The 21,492-nt window shown below is 47.0% G+C and overlaps 6 protein-coding genes, 1 non-coding gene and 2 pseudogenes across 7 annotated transcripts; 5 read left to right on the top strand and 4 right to left on the bottom strand.

The window, feature by feature from the left end:
• Window positions 1-1,385: 1,385 nt before the first annotated feature.
• YALI1_C28228g (uncharacterized protein) lies at window positions 1,386-4,793 on the top strand (the record flags this gene model as incomplete). The annotated part of the gene is made up of 1 exon (XM_502041.3): window positions 1,386-4,793. One exon carries the CDS (start codon window positions 1,386-1,388, stop codon window positions 4,791-4,793), a length of 3,408 nt encoding a protein of 1,135 aa, XP_502041.3.
• A 677-nt stretch (window positions 4,794-5,470) lies between these two features.
• YALI1_C28186r lies at window positions 5,471-5,556 on the bottom strand. Its single transcript has one exon. It is a non-coding gene; the product is annotated as a tRNA-Asp (tRNA).
• An 830-nt stretch (window positions 5,557-6,386) lies between these two features.
• On the bottom strand, window positions 6,387-7,593 carry YALI1_C28166g (uncharacterized protein; the record flags this gene model as incomplete). The annotated part of the gene is made up of 2 exons (XM_502040.4): window positions 6,387-6,906; window positions 7,559-7,593. 2 exons carry the CDS (start codon window positions 7,591-7,593, stop codon window positions 6,387-6,389), a joined length of 555 nt encoding a protein of 184 aa, XP_502040.4.
• A 1,919-nt stretch (window positions 7,594-9,512) lies between these two features.
• YALI1_C28147g (uncharacterized protein) lies at window positions 9,513-11,309 on the top strand (the record flags this gene model as incomplete). The annotated part of the gene is made up of 1 exon (XM_502039.3): window positions 9,513-11,309. One exon carries the CDS (start codon window positions 9,513-9,515, stop codon window positions 11,307-11,309), a length of 1,797 nt encoding a protein of 598 aa, XP_502039.3.
• Window positions 11,310-12,632: 1,323 nt separating this feature from the next.
• On the top strand, window positions 12,633-12,947 carry YALI1_C28115g (uncharacterized protein; the record flags this gene model as incomplete). The annotated part of the gene is made up of 2 exons (XM_068282501.1): window positions 12,633-12,681; window positions 12,727-12,947. The coding sequence occupies 2 exons, from the start codon at window positions 12,633-12,635 to the stop codon at window positions 12,945-12,947; spliced, it is 270 nt and encodes an 89-aa protein (XP_068138602.1).
• Window positions 12,948-14,850: 1,903 nt separating this feature from the next.
• YALI1_C28093g (uncharacterized protein) lies at window positions 14,851-15,426 on the top strand (the record flags this gene model as incomplete). The annotated part of the gene is made up of 1 exon (XM_502038.1): window positions 14,851-15,426. The coding sequence occupies one exon, from the start codon at window positions 14,851-14,853 to the stop codon at window positions 15,424-15,426; it is 576 nt and encodes a 191-aa protein (XP_502038.1).
• Window positions 15,427-17,682: 2,256 nt separating this feature from the next.
• On the bottom strand, window positions 17,683-17,934 carry YALI1_C28063g (uncharacterized protein; the record flags this gene model as incomplete). Its single annotated transcript, XM_502037.4, has 1 exon — window positions 17,683-17,934. The coding sequence occupies one exon, from the start codon at window positions 17,932-17,934 to the stop codon at window positions 17,683-17,685; it is 252 nt and encodes an 83-aa protein (XP_502037.3).
• Window positions 17,935-20,099: 2,165 nt separating this feature from the next.
• On the bottom strand, window positions 20,100-20,264 carry YALI1_C28039g (Compare to YALI0C20066g, Misc non-coding, gnl|GLV|YALI0C20066g [Yarrowia lipolytica] highly similar to uniprot|P41928 Yarrowia lipolytica MTP2 Metallothionein-II; annotated as a pseudogene).
• An 852-nt stretch (window positions 20,265-21,116) lies between these two features.
• YALI1_C28031g (Compare to YALI0C20060g, Misc non-coding, gnl|GLV|YALI0C20060g [Yarrowia lipolytica] similar to uniprot|P41928 Yarrowia lipolytica MTP2 Metallothionein-II) lies at window positions 21,117-21,275 on the top strand (annotated as a pseudogene).
• The last annotated feature ends 217 nt before the right edge of the window (window positions 21,276-21,492 follow it).

Raw genomic sequence — 21,492 nt, 5'->3', positions numbered from 1 at the left:
ACAAGCATTTAATAAGTAGTTGTACAGACGATTGACACTAGCCAGATGAATAAATACAACTCGAGCCCAATTTTCACTACATTTCTCCATTTCTTTATTTCACCATTTAATCCATTTAATCCATTTAATCCATTTAATCCATTTAATCCACTCATTTAATCCTCCAACTCAAACCCTGAAATAAACCCAAATGGCTTCCCAGAAGTCTAACTCTGATAGGCATTCCTAAGCGATTCGCCAAATCACATGACTGTGCATGAAATGCTATGTATCGACAAAAGTCTCCACACGTCTCATCTTTGAGTCATTGCAAGACGTGTAAGACACGTGTCAAGAGCATTATTCTGGAAAGCAGTGGCTTATATTCATTCTTAACCTGGCGTTTAATACCCTAACCCCGTTTATCAGATGTGTGCAGGGTTGCGATTTCTTGTTACTGTGTTAACCATCGTTCAAGATGAGTGCGATCAAGAGAGCCAGGTAGGACAAGGCCGGACGGTTAGCTACAAGTAGTTGGATTGGAGAAGCAGGGCTAGGGTTGCTCCGACAACTTTAGCACGGATAGCCCAGTAATAGCACCCAAAAATGCCTGTTTTGCATCCCGATATATTTTGTCCACGGCGGCAAAGCAAAACTCATCGTGTATGCATGTTTGGGGTTAGGGTTGGACTTTTGCGATCCACGGATGGGCTAAAGTCTATCACGTGTCGAGCGGTTTAGTCCGTGTGGAGAGGGTCGGGAATGGAGAAGGGTCTGTGGAGATCTGGGCTGGTCTGGAGTCTATGTATTTTCTGGGTAAGGGGAAAATTGGTTTTTGTCTGACCTGGCAGACGGCGGTAAAAAGTTACTGCACAGTAGTTTTGGTAGAACTTGCTTTTTGGTCCGTTTCAGTCCTTGGTGAGGTTGTGTAAATCAGTCGAAACCGTATTGAAAAATTGGGTTTTTGTCGTCTTGTGGAGAACGACGATATAATGGTGGTTTTGTGTGAATATGTGATTTTTTCGGCGTTTCCTGGGCCGTTTGGGATGTCTAGCGCCTCCTGGCGATTTTTCGGTGCTTGTATATTTGCAATAATAGCCCATTTATTATTATCTTGGATCCCCAATGTGTAAATTATACTTTTGGGGTATTGATAGAGGTGTATGATGGTATTGGAACAAGACATTGTGTATCATGGAAGGGGTTGTGGGGAGTCGTTTTGTATCATTTATAGGGGGGATATATATATGTAGGATGATGCGCTTTGATTCGCTCTGTTTTCGTTGTCACCACGCTCATTGTACGCCATACAGTAGACCACCCTCCTACCGCAACCACAACTCTATCATGCATCATCTCCACATGACGACGTCTCCTCTTGTGCACCACGATACCACACAGACACCATGAGCGGCTCCAAGGACTGGGCGCAGATCTCTGCTCCCAAGGCGTCGCGGAATCGGAAGCTGTTTCGGTCCATTTTCGAGCGCAAAGACAAGGACGGAAAAGATGGGCACAAAAGCGACGGCAACAAGAGCGACACAAACACAACAGACGACGAGAAGGATAATGAGGGATGGTTGAAGCTGAGGAGAGGACGGAGCTCCAGGATCGGTAGTCGGGTGACCTCCAGAGCGGGTTCCGCTGTTCCTACATCCAGGGGAACGTCATCGGTAAGAAATACAGGCGACACAACCACAAACACAAACACAACGAGTGATGACATTGTCAGCAAGTTGAACACCCTGGGGCTGACACCAACGTCGTCACGACCAAGTTCGATGATTCTTTCCCCTGAAGAACACGTCAGAACCACGCTCATGGAGGAGTACAAAATTCCGGCTGAAACGATTGATTTGGAAAATATCAGATTTGTGCTGGCGTCCAAGTTCACGCAAAACGACACTCAAAAGGCCGTTCAGCTCATTGTGGCGTTCCGGAAGGCCGCTGCGGGTCTCATGCATCCATACGTCTCCCCTCAAGGGGAGTATACCCGCCTTGTGGGAGCAGACAATTGGAACGGAGTGTCATGCTACTTTGACTCACTCATGGTGGCAATGTTTGCTCGAATGGACAACTTCGAGCCCATGCTGTACAAGAACTTTGAGTTCGACGAGCGGCGAGAGTCGCTGGCCACATTGCTCAGATTTTACGTGACTCTGCTTCGCCAGGGATGCTACATCACCACAGACATGACGCACAAGCTGATGGAGTCGCTGATGGAAGCGGATTGGTGCGACGGGCAGACACTACACAGGCAGCAGGATGTGTCTGAACTGTTTCAGTTTATTTGCGACAAAATGGACATGCCGTTGTTGACGCTCAAGGTGGATATTGCACATGGAGGCAAGGAGGTAAGAGAGGACGACCACAAGTTGGTAAATGAACGAATGCTTCACATTCCTGTTCCTGGCGATGATAACGACCCTCCCATTCTGTTGGAGCAATGTCTGGAGCAATACTTTTCGAACTCAGTGAATGTCCGTCGTCAGATTGAACGGCGCAAGACCCTGGACCAGCTGGATGCGGTCGCGTTCAAACGCCCTCGATCCTACTCCACAAAGTCTAAAAAGTACCATGTTCACGTCGAGACAGTGGAGATGTTGGACGGAGAAGGGGGCAGCCCCAGTACACTTGCCTCCAGAAGGACGTCTGTGAGTTCAGTGGAAGAGGGAGATAAGAAGGATATCAATACTCTGCGAGAGTTGCAGTTTGTGGACCAGAACAGATGGCACAGGTACGATAATGAGGAGGACAGGGGAGAAGGTGAAACGGGAGGAGTGGTTGAGGTAGGAGATGAGAACGATGATTCAAACGCAGAGTCATCTTCCTCGGTCACTGACTCCGCCGTAGACTCCGCCGTCGACTCACCTGTTTTACCAGACACAGCATCCGTGTCCACCATGGTCAAGAACCCACGCGTGTCTGAGCTTATTCGAAAGGGCTCTATTGGCGGCCAGTCGACCCGCTCGTCTCTGTGGAACGAAAACAGTGAGATCACGCTTCCTGCATGGATGTTTCTTCAGCTGTTGCCATTCTACTCCAATACCAAGGGGGATACCGACTCTCCTGCCGCCGTGTACTTTGCAAAGTCTAAACCTGTGCTTGTGATTTGTCTCAAGCGGTTCTGTTGGACGGAATCTGGGGTGGCAAAGAAGAACAACCGTACTGTTGTGATCCCCGATACTATTCACTTCCCCTCGTTTGTGGCCGACCAGAATCTCGACATGGACTACGAGGACAGCGAGGAGGCCGTTTCTGACGAAGACTACGAGCAACCCAAGCATCCTGGCGCGTTTAAGCTCGTGCTGGAGTCTGCTGTGTGTCACAGAGGTACTTCTGTTCACTCTGGACATTACATTACGCTCGTTTCTGAGCAGGCGTCACGTGATACCGTTGGCGGAGTCTACACTACTGCCGAGCGCCCTACCAAGAGTGCTTCCGAGGACGATTTTGATGTTGCTGGCGCTCGACATCAGTTCCGAACCCGATCAGGCACCGTTTCGTCCAAGATCTCAGCTACCAACGAAGCGGCACGGCGCAAGTGGCTGCGGTTCGACGACTTTCAGCCTCGAGACAAAAAGTTTCAGGAGATCGACTTTGAAGATGCCTTCACACAGGAGTCGCCGTACCTACTCTTTTACCGTATGGTTGCCGATGACGAAGACGATGATCCCAAGTCGGAGTACGTGCAGCCGATTCCGGATTCACTCGAGTCCCGTGAGTTCGACACGGACCCTATGAACGCCCACAAGCCGGCAGTAGCCCAGGGACATAAGCCGTCAATTGGAAACATCGACATGGACAATGGACGGGGTCTGGGTCGTCTGCGGGCGAATTTTGGCATTGGAGGTAATGCAGGAAACACTTCTGTTGGTGTGACAGAGGTTTCTTGCGATTCCGAAGGCAGTGAAGACGACGAGTACGACACTGTACGTGTGAATCATGTGACGGAAGGTGTGGGTGGTACGACCATCAATGGGCTTGATACGGAGTCTATTTTTGAGGGCCACACTGGAGAAGTTACAGGCAGTACCGTTGAGGTATTTTCTGAAGATACTCATACTCCAAATCTCGCTGTTGACACCCACGTGTCCACCCTTGGAGCTGCCCCTTCTTACGAGTCTATTCCATCGTATGAAGTCTCCCCCACTAACACTCGGGCCCCTCCTCTTCCAACCGTGTATCCTGCTCACGACTCTTCTGACAATGTGTCGACTCGAAGCAATCTGGTTCAGGTGCAGCCTCCTCCTCCCATCACAGTTGACTCCCCCGAGTCTCGTTTTGGCTCTGAATCAACAGCTTCGTCCATGTCGACGCATCCTCTCGATTCGGAGTCCGACGCCGAGCCGCATCTCAACAAATCCAAGAGTTATTCGTCGATCATGTCGTTCCTGCGGCGTGAGTCGTACGTGGCCCCTGTTCCTGAGCATGCAGAGCTCCCCAGATCCGGTGCTGCCACCGGCACTGTGACTCCCACGGAGGGCTCCTTAGCCGGTGGAGCAGCGGGCACCATATCAGCTTCCAAGAAGCGGTTCTTCCTCAAGAAGCTGGCTTCGCATTCATCTGAGGATGACGCAGATCACAAGAAGGATGATCGCAAGGAGGAGCACAGAAGGGAGAAGGAGGGGAAACGGGAGCTGGAGAAGGCCGAGAAGCGTGAAAAGAAAGAGCGCAAACGGCAGCAGAAGGAGATGCAAAAGGAGATGCGCGATAAGGGCAAAGGACGGGCTAGCGACACTGCCCGTTCTTCTCTGGATGAGGAAGACAGGGAGTTCAAACAGTACAGAGACGAAAAGTGTGTTGTTTGTTAGTTGATGACGGAAGGGTGGTTGTTATGTTGGATAGGAACGATAACAGATATAGGATGGTAATGCATGTTTATTATATTATAGGCACTCAAACAAGATGATGTAGCTACAAGCAGCTAACATATGATTGTGGAATATCTCTCTAGTATTGTAGATCTAGTAGAACTTGCACATCCTTGATGGACGAATGGCCGTGGTGATGGCGTGTTACTGTAGTGTCATTTCGGTCTCGTTGAGTCGAAGCTGGACCTGCTGTTGGATAAATTAGGACTTTGTGTGTCAATCAAAGTCGTTGAATCGGCAAATCGACGTCGTCCTTGGACTCGCTCGTAATCAAAAACAACGGATTCTCCCATATCTCTTGTGAATGTTGAGGTCGGAATCAGTTTTGCCGAAAAGTGTTGCAGGTCAACAGCAAGTACTAGTATAAAAAAGACTCAGAAATCCACCGGAGGGGCTGAATTCTGGAACAATCTGCTCCTTAGCGCCCTTACACATCCTCAGACCTCAGATTCCCTACTCCTCCTGAACCAAATATGCCAGTCTCCAATGTTAGTATATAGACTTCTGCAGAAGTATCACGGTAATTTTCATAGCGACGAACTTTTGTGAATTCAGCCGTGAAAATCAGAACAAACCAAATCAAATATATAGAGAAAAAAGAAGTAATCTCATATACTCTCCGCAACGGAGAATTGAACTCCGGTCCCCCGCGTGCTGGTTAATACCTGACAGGCGGAAATTCTAGCCACTAAACTATTGCGGATGGTGAGATCCGGCCTGCATATTTCGTGTAGGGTGTGAAATTCAGCTATAAAAATAACGTAACGTAGCTGTAATGAATCATTAGAATAAAAAAAAAATAACGATTGATATGATTTCTTGATCTGTTAACCATGATTCACCACCACGAGACCACGACAATGACATCAACTAGACGAAGCGTCGACAAACCAACCGACAGCGACCCGCAGCGCACATCGCAAAGATTCAGAAGTGTATGATTTATTGAACGCCAATAACTCGGCTTACTACTTGTAAGTATATAGCTGTAATGAATCATTAGAATAAAAAAAAATGCATTACATAAAATTAACCCCCCCTCGGCCCAACCCCGTTGAATATATATTGGATGCCATCGACATTAAATTGTGGGACTAAGTTACAAACAGACTTGACCGATTTAGAAGCAATTCTGACCTACACTATGTACTGTATGTATCCTTCACTTCACCTCTTCCTCTCATCATTCTCCCTGCTGGACTGCTCATGCTCGTACTGCCACAACGTCAATTCAGTGTTTTGTATTTCATCTATATAAATATTCAGTCATCTTGTGGTGTCCCTTTTTTTTTGTCTTTCAAAATTCAGCGCTCCAAAAACAAAAAGTCCTTCAAAATCCATCGAGTCCTGCATGACTGTCCTGGCCTTTCCGTCGGTTCTCTGATATCCGTTTCTCTTGATTGCTTTTCAAAATTCGACTCTGTAGACCGTAGGGTTTTGTTGTGTGCCACGAGTGTGATGCTCTCGATTGTTGCATGTCCTCCGTAGGTCTCGAGGGTTCTAATTGGGTCAAACAGTCGCTCCGCCCACTGTTTACTTGAAGTCATGTCCAAGCTGAACTCGCTGGAAATGCATCAGACCCTTCTCCTTGAGCAGGTCCATGACAAAGGCCATGCCCTGTCGGCTCTTAGCGGTGTTCTCCCCAAATCGGTCGAGGGACCACTTTTCGATTCGGTCCTTGACTCCCCAGCCGGCAAAGTTGCTAACAAAGGAGACCTGGTTCTGCGACCAGGTTCCGGCGCCCTCACGTCGATACGTGGTTCGCTCCTCGACCTTGAGGATGTATCGGTGCTCGAGATTCGAGCTCCAGGTCTCCATCTCCATCTGCTTGGGGTCGACAACAGACTTCTCGATAATCCAAGACTCAGAAATGTGCTTGAGGAAAGGCTTGACGAACCTAGGCAGCCGGCCCTGCTTGAGAATTAGACGCGTGGTGTGCAGATTTCCATCTGTGTCCACATATCGCTCAATTGTGTCGGCGGCAAGCACGTGCGAGGCGTACGGGTTGGGGTACCGGTTGAAAAAAGCCAGGGAGACGGTGGAAAAGTCGTGGCTGAGTTAGTAACGGATAATAGAGAAACGAGTAGCAGTTGTGCCAGGCATACAACGACCGTTATCAAACCTTGAGCAGGGTGTTAGATGTACCCCAATTGATGTTCCCGTAGTAAGACAAGGTTGTAGATACCGATATCCGCTGAAAAACACCTCAATAGAGACCTGATGTAAGGAAGTCACTGCAAGCAGGCATCTGCCAAATGTGGATAGTAGATGCATGGTGCATCAACTACCACATGGCGTGATAGTTGCAAGCCTTGGCTGTATCCTGCAGGCATGGTGCCACGGACAGTAAGGATCCAAAAGATGATTTACAACACAAACATTAACGTCCATGCCAATAGTTGTGTCTACAAACCTCTTTTCGAAGCATTGATCACAAGCGACAAGTGCGCAATGCTGTAGTGGTCTCCAAATCACTTCTGCGATGTCACAGAGGCTAGGTCCAATGAAGTTCCATCACGGCAGTTTCCGACTTGAACTCCCATTCCATCCGAGCCCATCACAAGCGGCTGTGTCCTTCATCTTCTTGTTTCATCTGCTGTTGCTCGTAAACCTGGCCTGTGCAACAATCTGAGGTTGCTGTTTGAGTCTTCGTGGCACATTGGGTATGCCAGTCTGTTTATGCCTTCTTCATCTCGAATACTCACTCGTAGGAATGGCTGGACTGGAAGAACTTGACCATTTTCGATACGTGTTGCCTGTTTACACTGGAGGTAGTGATGTGTAGGATGGTAAGATTGATCTGCAGAGGTGGTTCTTTTACGCAAGGTAGAATTCAACGGTAAAGCTAAACTGGGGAAGAGGGTGGCTCTGGAAAGCTCAGTTTCGATCGAAATGGGCAGAAATTTGGTGAATCAGCTGATACATGCCGTAGTGCCCCCCCTTTCAAATTTCTACTCCATCAAATGTCCTCTTTGCTCTCTTCTAGACATGTTCCCTCCGCCCCAGAAGTCCCTTCCTGCAAGCTAAAAAATCTCGGTCCGAGTTAAAGCCGACCAACACGAGGTGCAATTCACGAGGGATATAAGCTTGGGTGTGATTGGGTGGTGACTCCTTGACGTGTTTGGCGATGTTTTGGTCACGTGACCGAGGGGAAAGGGCGAGACACGACTACGGGGCAATTATTTATTTAGGGCCACGTGACGTCTACACATGCGGCTTTGCGCGTGTTGTTTCGTTTCTGCGGTTTTCTGTGGCGGGAGTCGGTGTCTGTATTCCGGTTGTGGGAAAATTTGGCCGTGAGATTTGGGTGAGAATTTTAAAGTCGATGAGGGCGCTGGAAAATAATCGGGGAAAATGGGATAAAATGGAAATAATTGTGGGGACCAGATAAACCCCCACTTTGGGTAAAACCTGTGTGATTTCCAGCTCTCAAATCTCCTTCTTAGCTACCGTTGATACCACTTTTTACACCACCTGACACTGCCGACTCGGACATGCAATGCGTTACAGCCGTGTGGAGTGACATTGTGGAGTGAGTTCAGGTAGGCTGGCGGATTTGGGTTGGAATAATGCCAATAAATGGAGAAACTTGGAAGAATTCGAGGAAAATCGGGGGAAATCCTGGAATAAATCGATATTTTTACTGCATTCTAAAGGATTGATTCAAACGTCATGTCACTCATTTGACCTTCATTTCAGCGTTATTGATGACCTTCTGGTTGGGTAAATTTGAGTATTTGAGTATTTGAGTGCATCGACAGTGTACGAGCGAGTAGTACAGTAGCCGAGGTACAAATATCATGAATAAATTGCGCCAAATTTCTGGAGTTTAGAAATAAACCAGATCGGCCGAGTTTTTTGACAGTTCAAGTGCTCCGAGTCTTCAATTTTGGTCCATCTAAACTCGTGGTAAAAGCGAGACTCTCTTACTTAATGCGGGACCAACTACACTAAAATCTGGTGTTGATCCTGTGCTACTTGTATCGTACTTGTAGAGTTGTTGAAGAAGGGGATACAACGAGGAGAATATCGACATGATCTTAAGTGCGAAGAGTTTCTGCGATACCTGGCTATCTGGTCGTCCAAGCAGCTCTCAGACTCTCCGTCAAAGGGTTGAAAAGATCTCAACATCAAGTCCGTCTGGGACATGTTCTTTGGAGATTTGACCAGGTCTCAGAATTCCTAGACCCCACTCCCACAATACCTTGGATCCTCTGTCCGCCACCAACTGGATCCACAGCCCTCACAGAGTTCCATCTCATCTCAAGAGAGAGCGAGATGGGTGGGCTCAAAAATGTTGGCATTGTAGACGCGCAAGGGCTCTAGATTTAAATGTATTAAATGTAAAGAAGAAAGAAAAAAACAAATGGTCAGCTGACTATTTCAGGCTCTTGTATTTCTCCCTAATTTACTCCATTTTCTGTCAATTTATCCCATGGCCAAATTATTTTCATCGTCTCCGTAAACCCTGATTTGTCACTTACCCTACCTTTTCTAACTCGTTATCTTGCATACGCTGCATGTTGCCAAAGCACCAGCACGACACACACACAAGTACTGTACTGTACAGTACACAGATACACGCCGAGACGCGATATCGTCAAAACAAACACAAATCACAATCGTTACACCTTACACAAACACACTCTCGTTCCCACCATGAGTTTCACGCCGTTTTCGTCGTTTTTGGAAGCGTCTTTCTTCCAGACTCTGGCTGCCAAAAAACTCAATGAGTACAAACTCGACGATTCGCCTAAGAGGGTCTCCGCAGAATACACATGGCAACAAGGTCGGCTCGTTTTCGACAGCGACTCGTTTTCGGACCGAGATTCGCACTGCAAGGGCGTTGTTGAGTGTCCCGGAACTCTACTCAACTACAACACGATAGAGGAGTTCAAAGGAGCAGACAAAAAGGCGCTACTGGCGGAATGGGGTGACAAGATGTTGTCGGGTGCAATTATGAATGGATCTATTTTCCGGAATCCCGAGATTCTCAACTCTTTTCTTCTTATCACCTTCTGCGATCTTAAAAAGTACATCTTCGTCTACTGGATGGGAGTGCCCTGCCTGAACACAAAGTGGGACCTGCAGGAGGTGGCAGATGAGGGAAACTACACGAATCTTAGTACGCGCATCCCGGCTCTCGGAGAATCGTTTGTTGTTATTGATCCCGATGACAACGTCACTCCCTTCAGTGAGTTGGAGTATGTGGAGCGATCCGAGGACCCTACGATTGCATTTCTATCACCGACATCTCCTGAGAACACACCCTGGACCGTCCGAAACATTTGTCTAATGCTGCATATCCTAGGGTTCAAGTCTGCGACCATGATCTTAGTTGGGCGTGAGAAAAACCGGTTTCTCGAGTGGAAGCGGGGAGACGGGGAGCTTGGTGCATGGACTGGCTGGGAAAAAAACAGTGCGGGAAAGCTGTTACCTAAGCAGACCAACTTGGGGCCTCTGTTGAACCCTCTACAGCTGGCCTCTCAAGCTGTGGATCTCAATCTGAAGCTGATGAAGTGGAGAATTGCGCCTGAGTTGGATCTGGATACCATCAAACACACCAGGTGCCTCCTTCTGGGTGCCGGAACGCTCGGAAGCTATGTCTCCCGCTCTCTGTTAGCTTGGGGAGTTGAACAGGTCACGTTTGTGGACAATGGAACTGTCTCATTTAGCAATCCTGTTCGCCAGCCTCTATACAAGTATGTAGATTGTTTGGATGGAGGCAAACCCAAGGCTGAGACTGCTGCTGAAGCTCTCAAGGAGATATATCCTGCAGTCAAGACATCGGGAATAACTCTTGAGGTGCCTATGATTGGTCATAGCACCACTTCCAGCAGTGAGAAGCGAGTCCACCAGCAGTATGACGAGCTGGTGTCTCTCATTAAGTCTCATGATGCTGTGTTTCTGCTCATGGACTCACGAGAGTCGAGATGGTTGCCTACTGTTATATGTGCAGCTCTCAAGAAGAAGTGTATCACGGCTGCCATTGGTTTTGACTCGTTTGTGGTGATGCGGCATGGAGTGGAGGGAGTGAATGATCTGGGCTGTTACTTTTGTAATGATGTTGTTGCTCCTACAGATTCTATGAACGACAGAACGTTGGACCAACAATGTACAGTGACCCGGCCTGGAATTGCTCCTATTGTTTCTGGATACGGAGTAGAGATTTTGCAGGCCATGTGTCAAGACGAGCCCTCAGCCCCTCATCAGCTGCGAGGCTTTCTGCACAACTTTTCTACTGTCAAGATCACTGGTCAACGGTTCAAGTGTTGTTCCGCTTGCAGTCCAGTCATTGTCCAGGAGTGGAAGGACAAGACGTGGGGGTTTGTCAAGAAGGCTCTTAATGAGAGAGGGTTTGTGGAGGAGCTGTGTGGTTTAGCTGAGCTGCAGAGAGGTGTGGATGAGCTGGACTTTGGAGAGGGCGAAGGTAGCGAGGAGGAGTGGGAAATGTAGCTATTCCAGCATGTGAATCAATTTTATACAACCTCAACTATCTGAATGAGGCTTCTTTGATGTCCAACTGTTGGGCATTCTCTCATCTGGCACATGACCTCACAACACAAGCTCATCTTCGACTTTGAGAGCAGCTGAAAGACTCCTGACCAGTTCTAATACATCAGAAGCTCACTTGTGAGGTAAGATGTCATTGCCTTGCTAATTTGCTGTGGATATTTCGACTGGAGTTTATCATTTCATAAACGCGCTCTTGAACATACTTCTCTTCACGTAGCTGAATCCAAGGGTCTTACTGGAGTATGGAGTAGTTGGGTGTATTTGTCTAGCCAGGAGCTTCCCTCTAATACCAATGACCCCCCAGTCTGGCCCTTGTTACGACTTTTTCCACATGACGAGTTCAGATGACTCGAAAATCTCCGACCTTCAACTCTGTCGGTCTTTGCATTTTAGTCGCGGTTTTGCTCCAGCCCTGAGTGGAGAGAGTTGCGAGTTTAGTTGAGCTAAGTCTGGTTCCGTTAAGCATCTTTTTTGCTTCATTTCTAGGTCTCCCTATAGTAGAGGGATCAGAGCAGAATGGAAGGGGACAGCTATACGCGTTTATGGGATAATCTATTTAATGATGAAATAAGGGGAAAATAACAGATAAAATATACAGTGTGTACCTACTCGTAATAAATGTGACCATACACTAGTAGATGATATTGATTGTATTATTCCCACTACTTCTACAGTGCATCGTCGATTGTAGGGACAGACAAAACGCCTCCACTATCAAACCAATTTACGTCTGTGCGTTGTCGAGACATCCCGGCATTTCCATATGCACCCTGACATTCTCCACGACCTTCACATTGACAACTCACCCTGTGTCCATCACAAATGGCCTCACATTATAGTCCCAGCTTATTGGTGGTTGACATAATGCCATAACCCCGGCCGTATAACCACGTACGGCAACTCGGAGGGACATGGAAGTTTCTGCCCGTAGACTTGACAGACAGCTCCAAATCTGCTCTGTGACACGGCTCCACTCACCGTCGAGTTTCCTCTACAGCTAATTGCAGCTAAGTTGTATGTAATCTCTCGACACCGTTAAACCCAGTGTTGACTCTAATAGTGGATCTTTCAATTCATGTCAGCGGACCCGGTAACCTGTGACGGCATCTTAGCGTCGTTCTAAAGTGTTATAACAGCTATTGGGAGGGCTTGGATTTCCCTATGGGGTTCTAATAATGGTTGACACTTCATTTCGTGCCGTCATCGGTCTTAGCAGGCACGTACGGTAATCCACACTGCAGAGATAAGCAGAAGCAGAGGTGCATGATTTCCGCCCACGTAGGGACGGGTGTCAAACGATTTTCATCTCCCGGTCACTTGACTGAGCTCTGCAATCGCGTCACTTGAGGTGTTTGAGTCTATGTCAGTCATGAGGTTCCTGAAGTCCGAGTAATTGGACGCGCCACAAAAGGGTCCTTTGGTGGGACGCAAAAACGGCTCTATGGCGTCAGAGACTTCAAACCCTTCGTCTTCAGCGTCAGAAGATTCCCCAGACAGCAACTCCTAACCGCTACTCATTGTTCATCGACCAATCTTGACTTCTTCTCCCGCAACCCCTTGGACTTCCTCTTTGGTTAAACTCGCATACATGTTGGAGGCAGGCACATGGGCAATAAATGCTATCTCGGCGAGTAAGCTAGATTGTGTGGTGCCATAAAGCAGGTTTGAGGCGGAATATCGCTGAGACAAGAGGAAACGAGCTCCTTGACCGCCCCGAATGGGAGATTGCCTTGATACGGAGATTCAGGCTGTTCTAAAACCAACGAACAAAAAAAGTTCAAGCATGCCATTATGCCAATCTCTGCAGATAAACTCATCTCTGTACAGCGTCGATACAGGACTGACAGCACTTAGACTAGCTGGATTACCCCTCAATGATGGCGCTAAACGTCGGGAATAAAGGTGACAGTGACAGGTGGGATAGTGGAGAAATTTTGGGCTTTTTTGTTGTGATTTTAGTGCCGGTTTTTTCCTACTACAATGGTACAAGTGTTGCATTGTCATCATCCTCGTGAGTAAGGTCTTGGAAATTTTGCATACATGATCGACAGAATACACATGACCCTCTGCATCTTGTAAATAAAGCTGTATGGGCCGTGGAGCGTTGGTGGAGGTTGTGGATGTTGTGTATTTTGTTGTTGATAGGGGCTTCTGAAATCATTTAATCAAGACATCTGCTTTTGTACAAGTTATTACCAACTACTGTCCAAGGTCTCCCTGTTATAGCAATTCCCCCCCCCCCCCCCCATTATTTAAGCTCACTGCCAAAATAATACTTCCCCCTCGTATTATACTGCATCTGCGTGCATAGAGAGAACCCTTCAATGTCCGTCTTCTCCACCTGAGGCCAAGTAGCAGTCTATCTATGGTGCCCCACCGCGCTGCTCTACTAGTCCTATTGCTCTTTTGTTTTTTTTGTCACATTTTTCCCTGCTTTTTAGCATTTATTCGCACCACCACCTCTTCTCATCTCTCGATCGAGGCATTTACTACGTCATAGACTTTGCTTCTAAAAGAAAGAAATTTCCGCATGTTGAAAAGCTTATGTCTGCTTTGGGCGGGTTGGGCACCAAGAGGAATGTACGCTCCAGCGGGACCCGAACTGGCTATGGAGGGTCAATGGGTGGGCCAATACATTCTGCGACCTTTTCTGCCCGTGTTTCATCTCTCTCTACACGTTTTATTCCGCCCCAATCGTGGCCAAACGTCTCCACTGGCACGGCTGACTGCCACTCTACACTGGCCCGATTGAGACAATTGAAAAGTTATGTTGCAGAAGGTTCGGAGCTTGGAACCCGAACGTTAATTGTATATCTCGGAGAGTCTGAAATGCCTCAATATTGGGCCATTTGTTTATGAGGGGGGAAGGAGGGATGGTAATCAGGCGAGATTGAAAGGGGCTACAACCGACGTTGTTTTTTGTGCAAATAACCCCGGAGCAGGGCGGACGGGGACGCGAGTGGCTGAGTATAATTTTGCCGCTCCCCAGCCCCCCCTTTATTGCTCCAGGTCTTCTCTTTTGTCTCCTCCTTTGCTACCCATCTGTCTTGCTAATGTCTATCGACCTTTGGCTTTGGGCAGATACTCCACACTCTCAGCGCTCTTCTTTTTGCTTTTTAGTCAATATACCGCATCTCTAAAACCGCCATGGATTTATAGTCCCTTAGGTCCAACTCGTCACAAACAACCACAGCGATACTCAGCAGCTACAGACGTTAGCTACAGACACGATACTCAAACACCAAACACAAACACGGTACAGTGCCGCACACACAGTGACGGAAACAACTGGCTACGATACAACAGACAGTCTTCCTCAGCTACGATACTAAACACAACTCACTTCTTCTACGACCCGACACACACGCATCCGCGCTCGCTACACACACATCCAGTCATCCACACAGTCATACACAACGAAAGACAAGTCCCACACTACATGAACAGCTGAAGACCCACTTGCCCGATTCGCTACACCAAAATGACAGACAAGGTGATACAATACTACGAACATTACTACGATCGATCGCGGGATCTGGAGGCTCTGGCGACCTACGTGGCCAACCACTACACCCACAACATGCCAATCATCATCGGCACCTTGTGCTGCATGTTGTTTGTGTGCTCATATGTGCTACACGACATTATCACCGAGAGCAAGGAGGTTGAGAGTGATGAGAAGGAGCTTCCACTGCCTGTGGCAAAGCCCCGACAGTCGCTTTTCAGAGAGTTCTCTTTTGATTCCCACAAGGAGTATGACAACGATGAGGTGGACCCCCTGACTACCCTGGACGAGTTGAAAGAGATGGAGGAGGAACGCAAGAAGCAGAAGGAGCGAAAGAGAGAGGAGCTGAGACTGGAGGAGGAGAAGCGGGCAGAGCAGGAGCGAAAGAAGACCGACAACACCTACCCTCCTTCGGTGCTGGACCCGATGCTGGACCCGGTGCACTCTTTCAAACAACCCTTCTGGACGGAGTCCAAAGAACCATACTGGGAAACTACGGACAGCATGCAATGGCCCGAGCCCCAGATCACCCTCCTTGAAGCCCTGGCTTAGTAACAGCGCTGCACATAGCCGGAAAGCGCCCGGCGGTTATTTATTTCACACTTAATGCATCAGAGACCCAACCAGAGAGCCAATGAGCGAGCGAACAGCGAGTTCGCGAAGCAAAGCAAAGCAAAGCAGAGCAATGTGGACGGTTCTACAGTATCAAACATCGTACGAGTACGAGAACGAGTACATGTGAAAACATGATTACTTGGAGTGTAGTTTGTTGCAAGAGTGTGCTTGTAGTCAAAGTATGCTACAGTACATACTTGTATCTTGACTATACATCAGTAAAAAATCACAAGTATAAATGTCTTAGACGATCATACTCCCTCTGTGGTGCAATTCAGTGCTCGTACTCTTCCCCGTACTCTTCCCCGTACTGATCCTCGTACAGAGTTGCTGAGGCAGGTTGCTACAGAGACTATCGGTGCGGAGTAAAAAAGCAATTGGAAAAGGTGGAGGAACAAGGGTATGTTAAGAAGCAATCATTTGGTTGGGTGAACCAAGTAAAGAGATGATACGGTGGGAAAGACTGGACTGGAGGGTAGTATGTTGATTTTGTTGTGAAGGCTCGACAGACTCGATTGTGAGAAAGAAGTCGATGTCTTGTTTTTGTCTGCTCGAGTGTCAGGTCTAGATTTCAGGTGAGGTTCACGACCGACTATAGTTACTTAGAGAACAGTTTTAACTAAACTTCTAAGTAACTTCCAAACGAAGCTGAACTGAAGAGACCTCAACTTGCTGATTACTAAGGTTAATTTGATGATTTGAGGGCATTCTAGAAGATAACAATGGTCAATTTCAAATCTGTTTATGTTCATGAGGCTTTTATCCGCACAGTTCTCCCGGTTTGAACTTCAAGCTACAATTATACCAACAAAAAGTGTCAATAAACTAAGTAGGGGTCTATTACACCAACTGCAGAGTAAGGCGGCCTCTCCTCAGCGTAATGATGTCTATGTACATAAGATAACTCCATAGATCTACAAATTACGCGTACTAAACATCCGTCTGTCTCCCCGCAGCTTCCAATTCAACCAGTTCAAGTACTTGTATACTAGTGGTTCATAAGCTGTGTCGAGGCATTTCATCGTCAATAGATTGCGTCTGTCTGGAAGCAGGTGTCATGGAAGAGTCAACCCCTCATTTAACGGTAATTTCTTCTGATTCAATGACTCTAGCACTGTCTCCATTTCGTACCAGCTCTCTCGAAATGAGTTTACACTTGTGCTGAACAATCTGCTTAGTAACTCCCTCAACGATTCTCAGTGTTCCAAACCAATGCTGCTGTATTTCTGCTCTAGTATACAATATATAAATAACTAAACTATCTGGCGGAGAATTGGACTGCGTTAGTATTGGTTGATTGGGCTGGATTGAATTGGTGGAGCTTGCGATCAAGGCACCATAGTGATGTGAGAGGCAAGAGGCGGTAAGCAGTGGGACAGGGTATCCAGATAAGGCAGAGGGCACCAATAAGGCGTTTGGGAACTCGGAGCTGAGACATCGAGCTGAATCGAACAGACGATCAGATTGAAGCAAACAGGAAGCAGAGTGAAACACGGGCAGAATCACAGATACCCAGTTAGTGACGGATATATACAACAGAGAGGCAGAATCAGACACATTCAGGCTCGGATGGATTCAGACACAGACACAACCAGAACAGGCGGACAATCCCGACTTCAGGCAGAGCTATCAGGTAGAGCTATCGTCGCTCAGGCAGAAGTCTTATGATACCAAACACTGCACACTGGGTTTGGAGCACTATCCATGGTCCAGAAGAAACATTATAGGTCACTCTTGCTGTCGCCACGGATGACCTACAACTTTTCGACCTTATCCACGTATCGCTTCACTGGAATTTGTTGTCTGAACGGAACTGTTGAATCTGCTGCATCAAACCAACATCCAGATCCAGTAGCTACGTTTCCATCACTTTTCATGATGCTGCCCTTCAGCCCTCAACCACGGATTCGTCCGTGGCCCATATTCTGTCCTGTGTCGATTCGTAATGTTTCATATCTCCAAATAAGCCCATCACCCCATAAACGAATCGTTGAGTCCAATCTCTTCCTGTCGATTCTTCACTGCCACCTGTGACGCTTCTCCTTCATCACACTCTCCGTGTCACGCGCAGTGTATCCCCTCTTCACTCTCTCTCTCATGACACACTGTGACCCAGCTTGCCACCATCACACCATCAAACGCTGGAGGTAGCACCCACCGCGACGTCGCCACGGCATCTATAGCACACCCGCTTTACTCACCAGTGTAGTTGGCCCGCTCCTTGTACAAAACTCGATGACCGCATTCCTTGCATCGAACTGGATCGCCTCGGATGAGAACCACCTTGGACGAACAGTTGGCACACAGGTACTTGACGGCGTACGACTTGTTGTTGGCCACTCCGGAGGCGGAGGCAGACAGGTTCTGCGAATCAAGCGAAGGAGAAAACGATTCCTTGTTCATGTTGTGTTGCAAAGTTGAAGATGGAGGCGAAAATTCCTGCATACAAAATTAAAATATTTTGACAAGGTTTGTTACTAAGCATAGACTGTGAGCGGTAGGCGTAAGCTGTGCGAGAGGTGGAGCAAAGGACAAGATTGAAGTTATTTCGCGCAGTGAGATTTATTTGCGATATCCATGCTTTTGGTCACGTAATTACTCGTTGGATTATGTAATCAAAGATATCTCGTTCACGATTGTTGATTTGGAGGTGTATATTGAATGGAAGGTTAAGATTTTGAGACGTTAATGAGAACTTAAGAAAGAGCATCAAACGAGTTTGAGAGCATTTTGTGATGAGTGGAGGATTTCATATAGGTTACGAGCTGGAAAATATTCGTTTTCGCGAGCTATTTTCAGTGAATGCGGCTGAATTCAGCGAGTTCGAGTGTTATAAAATAAAGTTTAGAATTGTGTGAAATAAAAAGGAGAGACCGTTAATAGTGTGCTTCTGATCAGTATACTTTCTGGTACAGCATCTGATCTGATATCATATCATTTCAGATAGACCATTGAGTGCTACAAGGATCATATTGGTGTTAATCGAAGAGGTAGAAAAGTTGATACGATACACTAGACGAAACTATTCGAGTTTGTGTACAACATGCGACTTTCATCGTCACCCCATGGCCACCTTCATAGCACAACGGCTAAGAAGGTGAACATGGGATGTCTGCGAAGGTAAATATGGGATGTCTGCGAAGGTGAATATTGGATATCTGAGATTTCGCAAGACTCCTTGTTTTAAAGGGGAAAGGCTAGTGCAATGTTTCGTCCTGAAGACGCTCGGGATGTTCATACGAGGACCTCAGACGCAATAGCCCCTACGCAGTGGGTCTCAAACAAGACATTTCCTTCAGCTGTCGCTACCGCAGGGCAATCAAAAGCTGCGATAAGAGCGAGCCCCCTGTCTCTCCATCTCATCTCGAACGTACAGTAGGGTAGCTGTATGTACTTCAGCTGTGCCGTTTCTGAGAAATTTACATCATTCAGCTGCGCAGAATGAGATGGATTTGAAGTGTGCTGCTGCCGACAAAAAGGGAGCGGAAGAATCACTAGTATCTTGCTGGGCTTCACGTACCGCGGGGAGCTCGACAACTGTCTGCAGCGACTCATGGCTGAGCGAGGAAAACGACAAGCCAAGCGTCAGGCTATGGAGAATGAGTTTTCGTCCAACATCAATAAGATGGCCAAGGGAGTGGAAAACCTGCGTCAGGAGGCGTCCATCATCCAGCAGATGATGTCTGGATCGGCTCCTTCACTCAACCACTCTACCTCCCATCCTCACATGGATGTTAACCCGTCTACTTATTACTCTTCCTCTGTTTCCTTGCCCATGTTCCGGGGTGATTGAAAGGAGGGTTAGGAACGTTTTGTTTGTTTGCTTGCTTGCTTGTATGTATCTATGTATATAATGTATTTGATTGTATGTTAATGGTCCGGGGCGAGGTGGGATTAGTGAAAGGGTCCATTAAAGGGTGAGCCTGAAGATGGAGTAGGAGCTTCAGCAGACTCTGCATCTTCATTCGAGGGTAAAAGGAGAGTCATATACATGAGTGGAGCAAAAGACAGTTAAGTCAGGGTAAAAATCACACCGGGTTAAGTTTTTACCGCAATGTTCCCCCCAGCAGCATTATTCCATATGTAGATCCTCAACCTCCTCTTTCTTCAGCTCTGTGAAGAGCTTCGTGACTCCAGTGTCCAAAGTTATCAAGAACCAAGGACAGTGTCGGGCAGGGTCCGGTAATGAGGTAAGGATGGGTGTAAAAGAGGTTTACTGTAATATCCCCAAAAAAAATCACCTACAGTACTGTACTTTGTAATGAGCTTTCAATGCAGTGGCTACAGTACATACATTACATACTCCTGCATGCAATCATCCATCTGCATTATCGATAGTCCAGAGATTAGAACAGCTCAACATGCTCCTCTGCTCTAGAGGGTTCTATAGGGTAAACTGATACAATTCCATTTGATCCAGCCTATTATTCTACTCATTATGATATTTCAGCAATGTGGTTGCATTGCTCCTTTCACCATGTTGTTATTGAGGAAGGTTGTTGATGTTACTTCTCGGACACTATTTACTTGACTCTCTACAACATTTAAAATAATTAGTTAAGAAAATGTATTAGACAGCCAGTGCTGGTAATGGTACTTGTTCCAATAAATTAACACTTGCAAGATTCGCAAGCACACTTTGAGCAAGTGCAGGAGTTGGTAGGCTTCTCTGCGGGCTTGGAGCAACAGCAGCTGTTGACCAGGTTGTGCTTCTTGACGGTCTTGTGCTTGGACTGGATGAGCGAAGCTCCGAACAGGGCGCTAGTGAATTCCATTGTGATAGTGTGTTTGTGTGTAGGTGGTGTTGGAGATGAGATGGTGTGTCTGTGTACTGAGAAAAGGAGGGATAACGGGCCGTATTTATAGATTTTCCCGTTCCTAGATCTACAAGATACAGTTGTATTCAGCCGCAGCACAATGCACGCATGGGCATGGCAGTAGCACTAATGTCGCAAAGAATGGGGTCAAACAAAGAGAGAGACGCGGCTGTGGCACAATGATCTCATATCTAGAACATTCGTAACAGATTAGATGGCGCTATGTAAACAATGTCTTTATGGAATGGGGAAAGAAGATGGGGGAAGACTGTAGCCAACGCCGCACCAAAAGTGACCTCAACTGACCCATATACACGAGACTCACTTGCTTCCAGATCCCTCCTTGATCCTCCTATCGGAAACGAGCTCACTTCACATCTACCAGCTCTTCTGCTTCGCAGATCACCCCCAGTACCTACTCCAAGCTCAAAGTACATTCCAGTCGGACTCCGAAAAAACGCAATATACTCTAATATGAGGCTGTCGGACTCCGAAACACTAAACAATCGCCATTTTTGTCTGATTCAATACATATTAACACCAATTCTCTCTTTAAATCCCTTTCAGCTCCTTGATGGGTTCTGGAATATTCGAGCGGATTGTGCTGCTAAGGTTTCCATTGTATGCAAGGTGCGAGATTATCGCTGCGGCTGAAGAAACTCAAAATGTGAAAGTTCATGATATGGCGAAGAGTGCGCCCAAGACGAATGCCAGCACTGGACAATATAAATAGAAGATGGAATCCGCCGTTCAATTCAATCACAAATACAAACACTCACAAACACTCACAAACACTCACACACAACCACAATGGAATTCACATCTGCCATGTTCGGAGCTTCTCTACTCTCCTCTACCTTCACCAAGACCAACAAGCACGACTTGGTCAACAACTGCTGCTGTTCATCTAACAACATGCCTTCCACTTGTGCCTGCACCAAGTGCAGTTGCAAGACTTGTAAGTGTTAGATCATTGATACTACAGTCTAGTACACTACAATATATATTAATTTATCGCTGACATAACCAACATTATTTCTGAAGAGATACAGACACAAGGAAAGAATAGAAAATACAATATTTACCAAAAAAAAAACAAAAAAACTCTACAAAGAGATCATACAGATGGCCAATCGAAAGGAGTGGTTCTACCAGAAATGGCAGTATGTTAGTACTGTACTTGTAG

This window comes from Yarrowia lipolytica, chromosome 1C (genome assembly GCF_001761485.1).
Source record: "Yarrowia lipolytica chromosome 1C, complete sequence".
Lineage (NCBI taxonomy): Eukaryota > Fungi > Ascomycota > Dipodascomycetes > Dipodascales > Yarrowia > Yarrowia lipolytica.
This window is presented reverse-complemented; position numbering and strand designations above follow the sequence as displayed.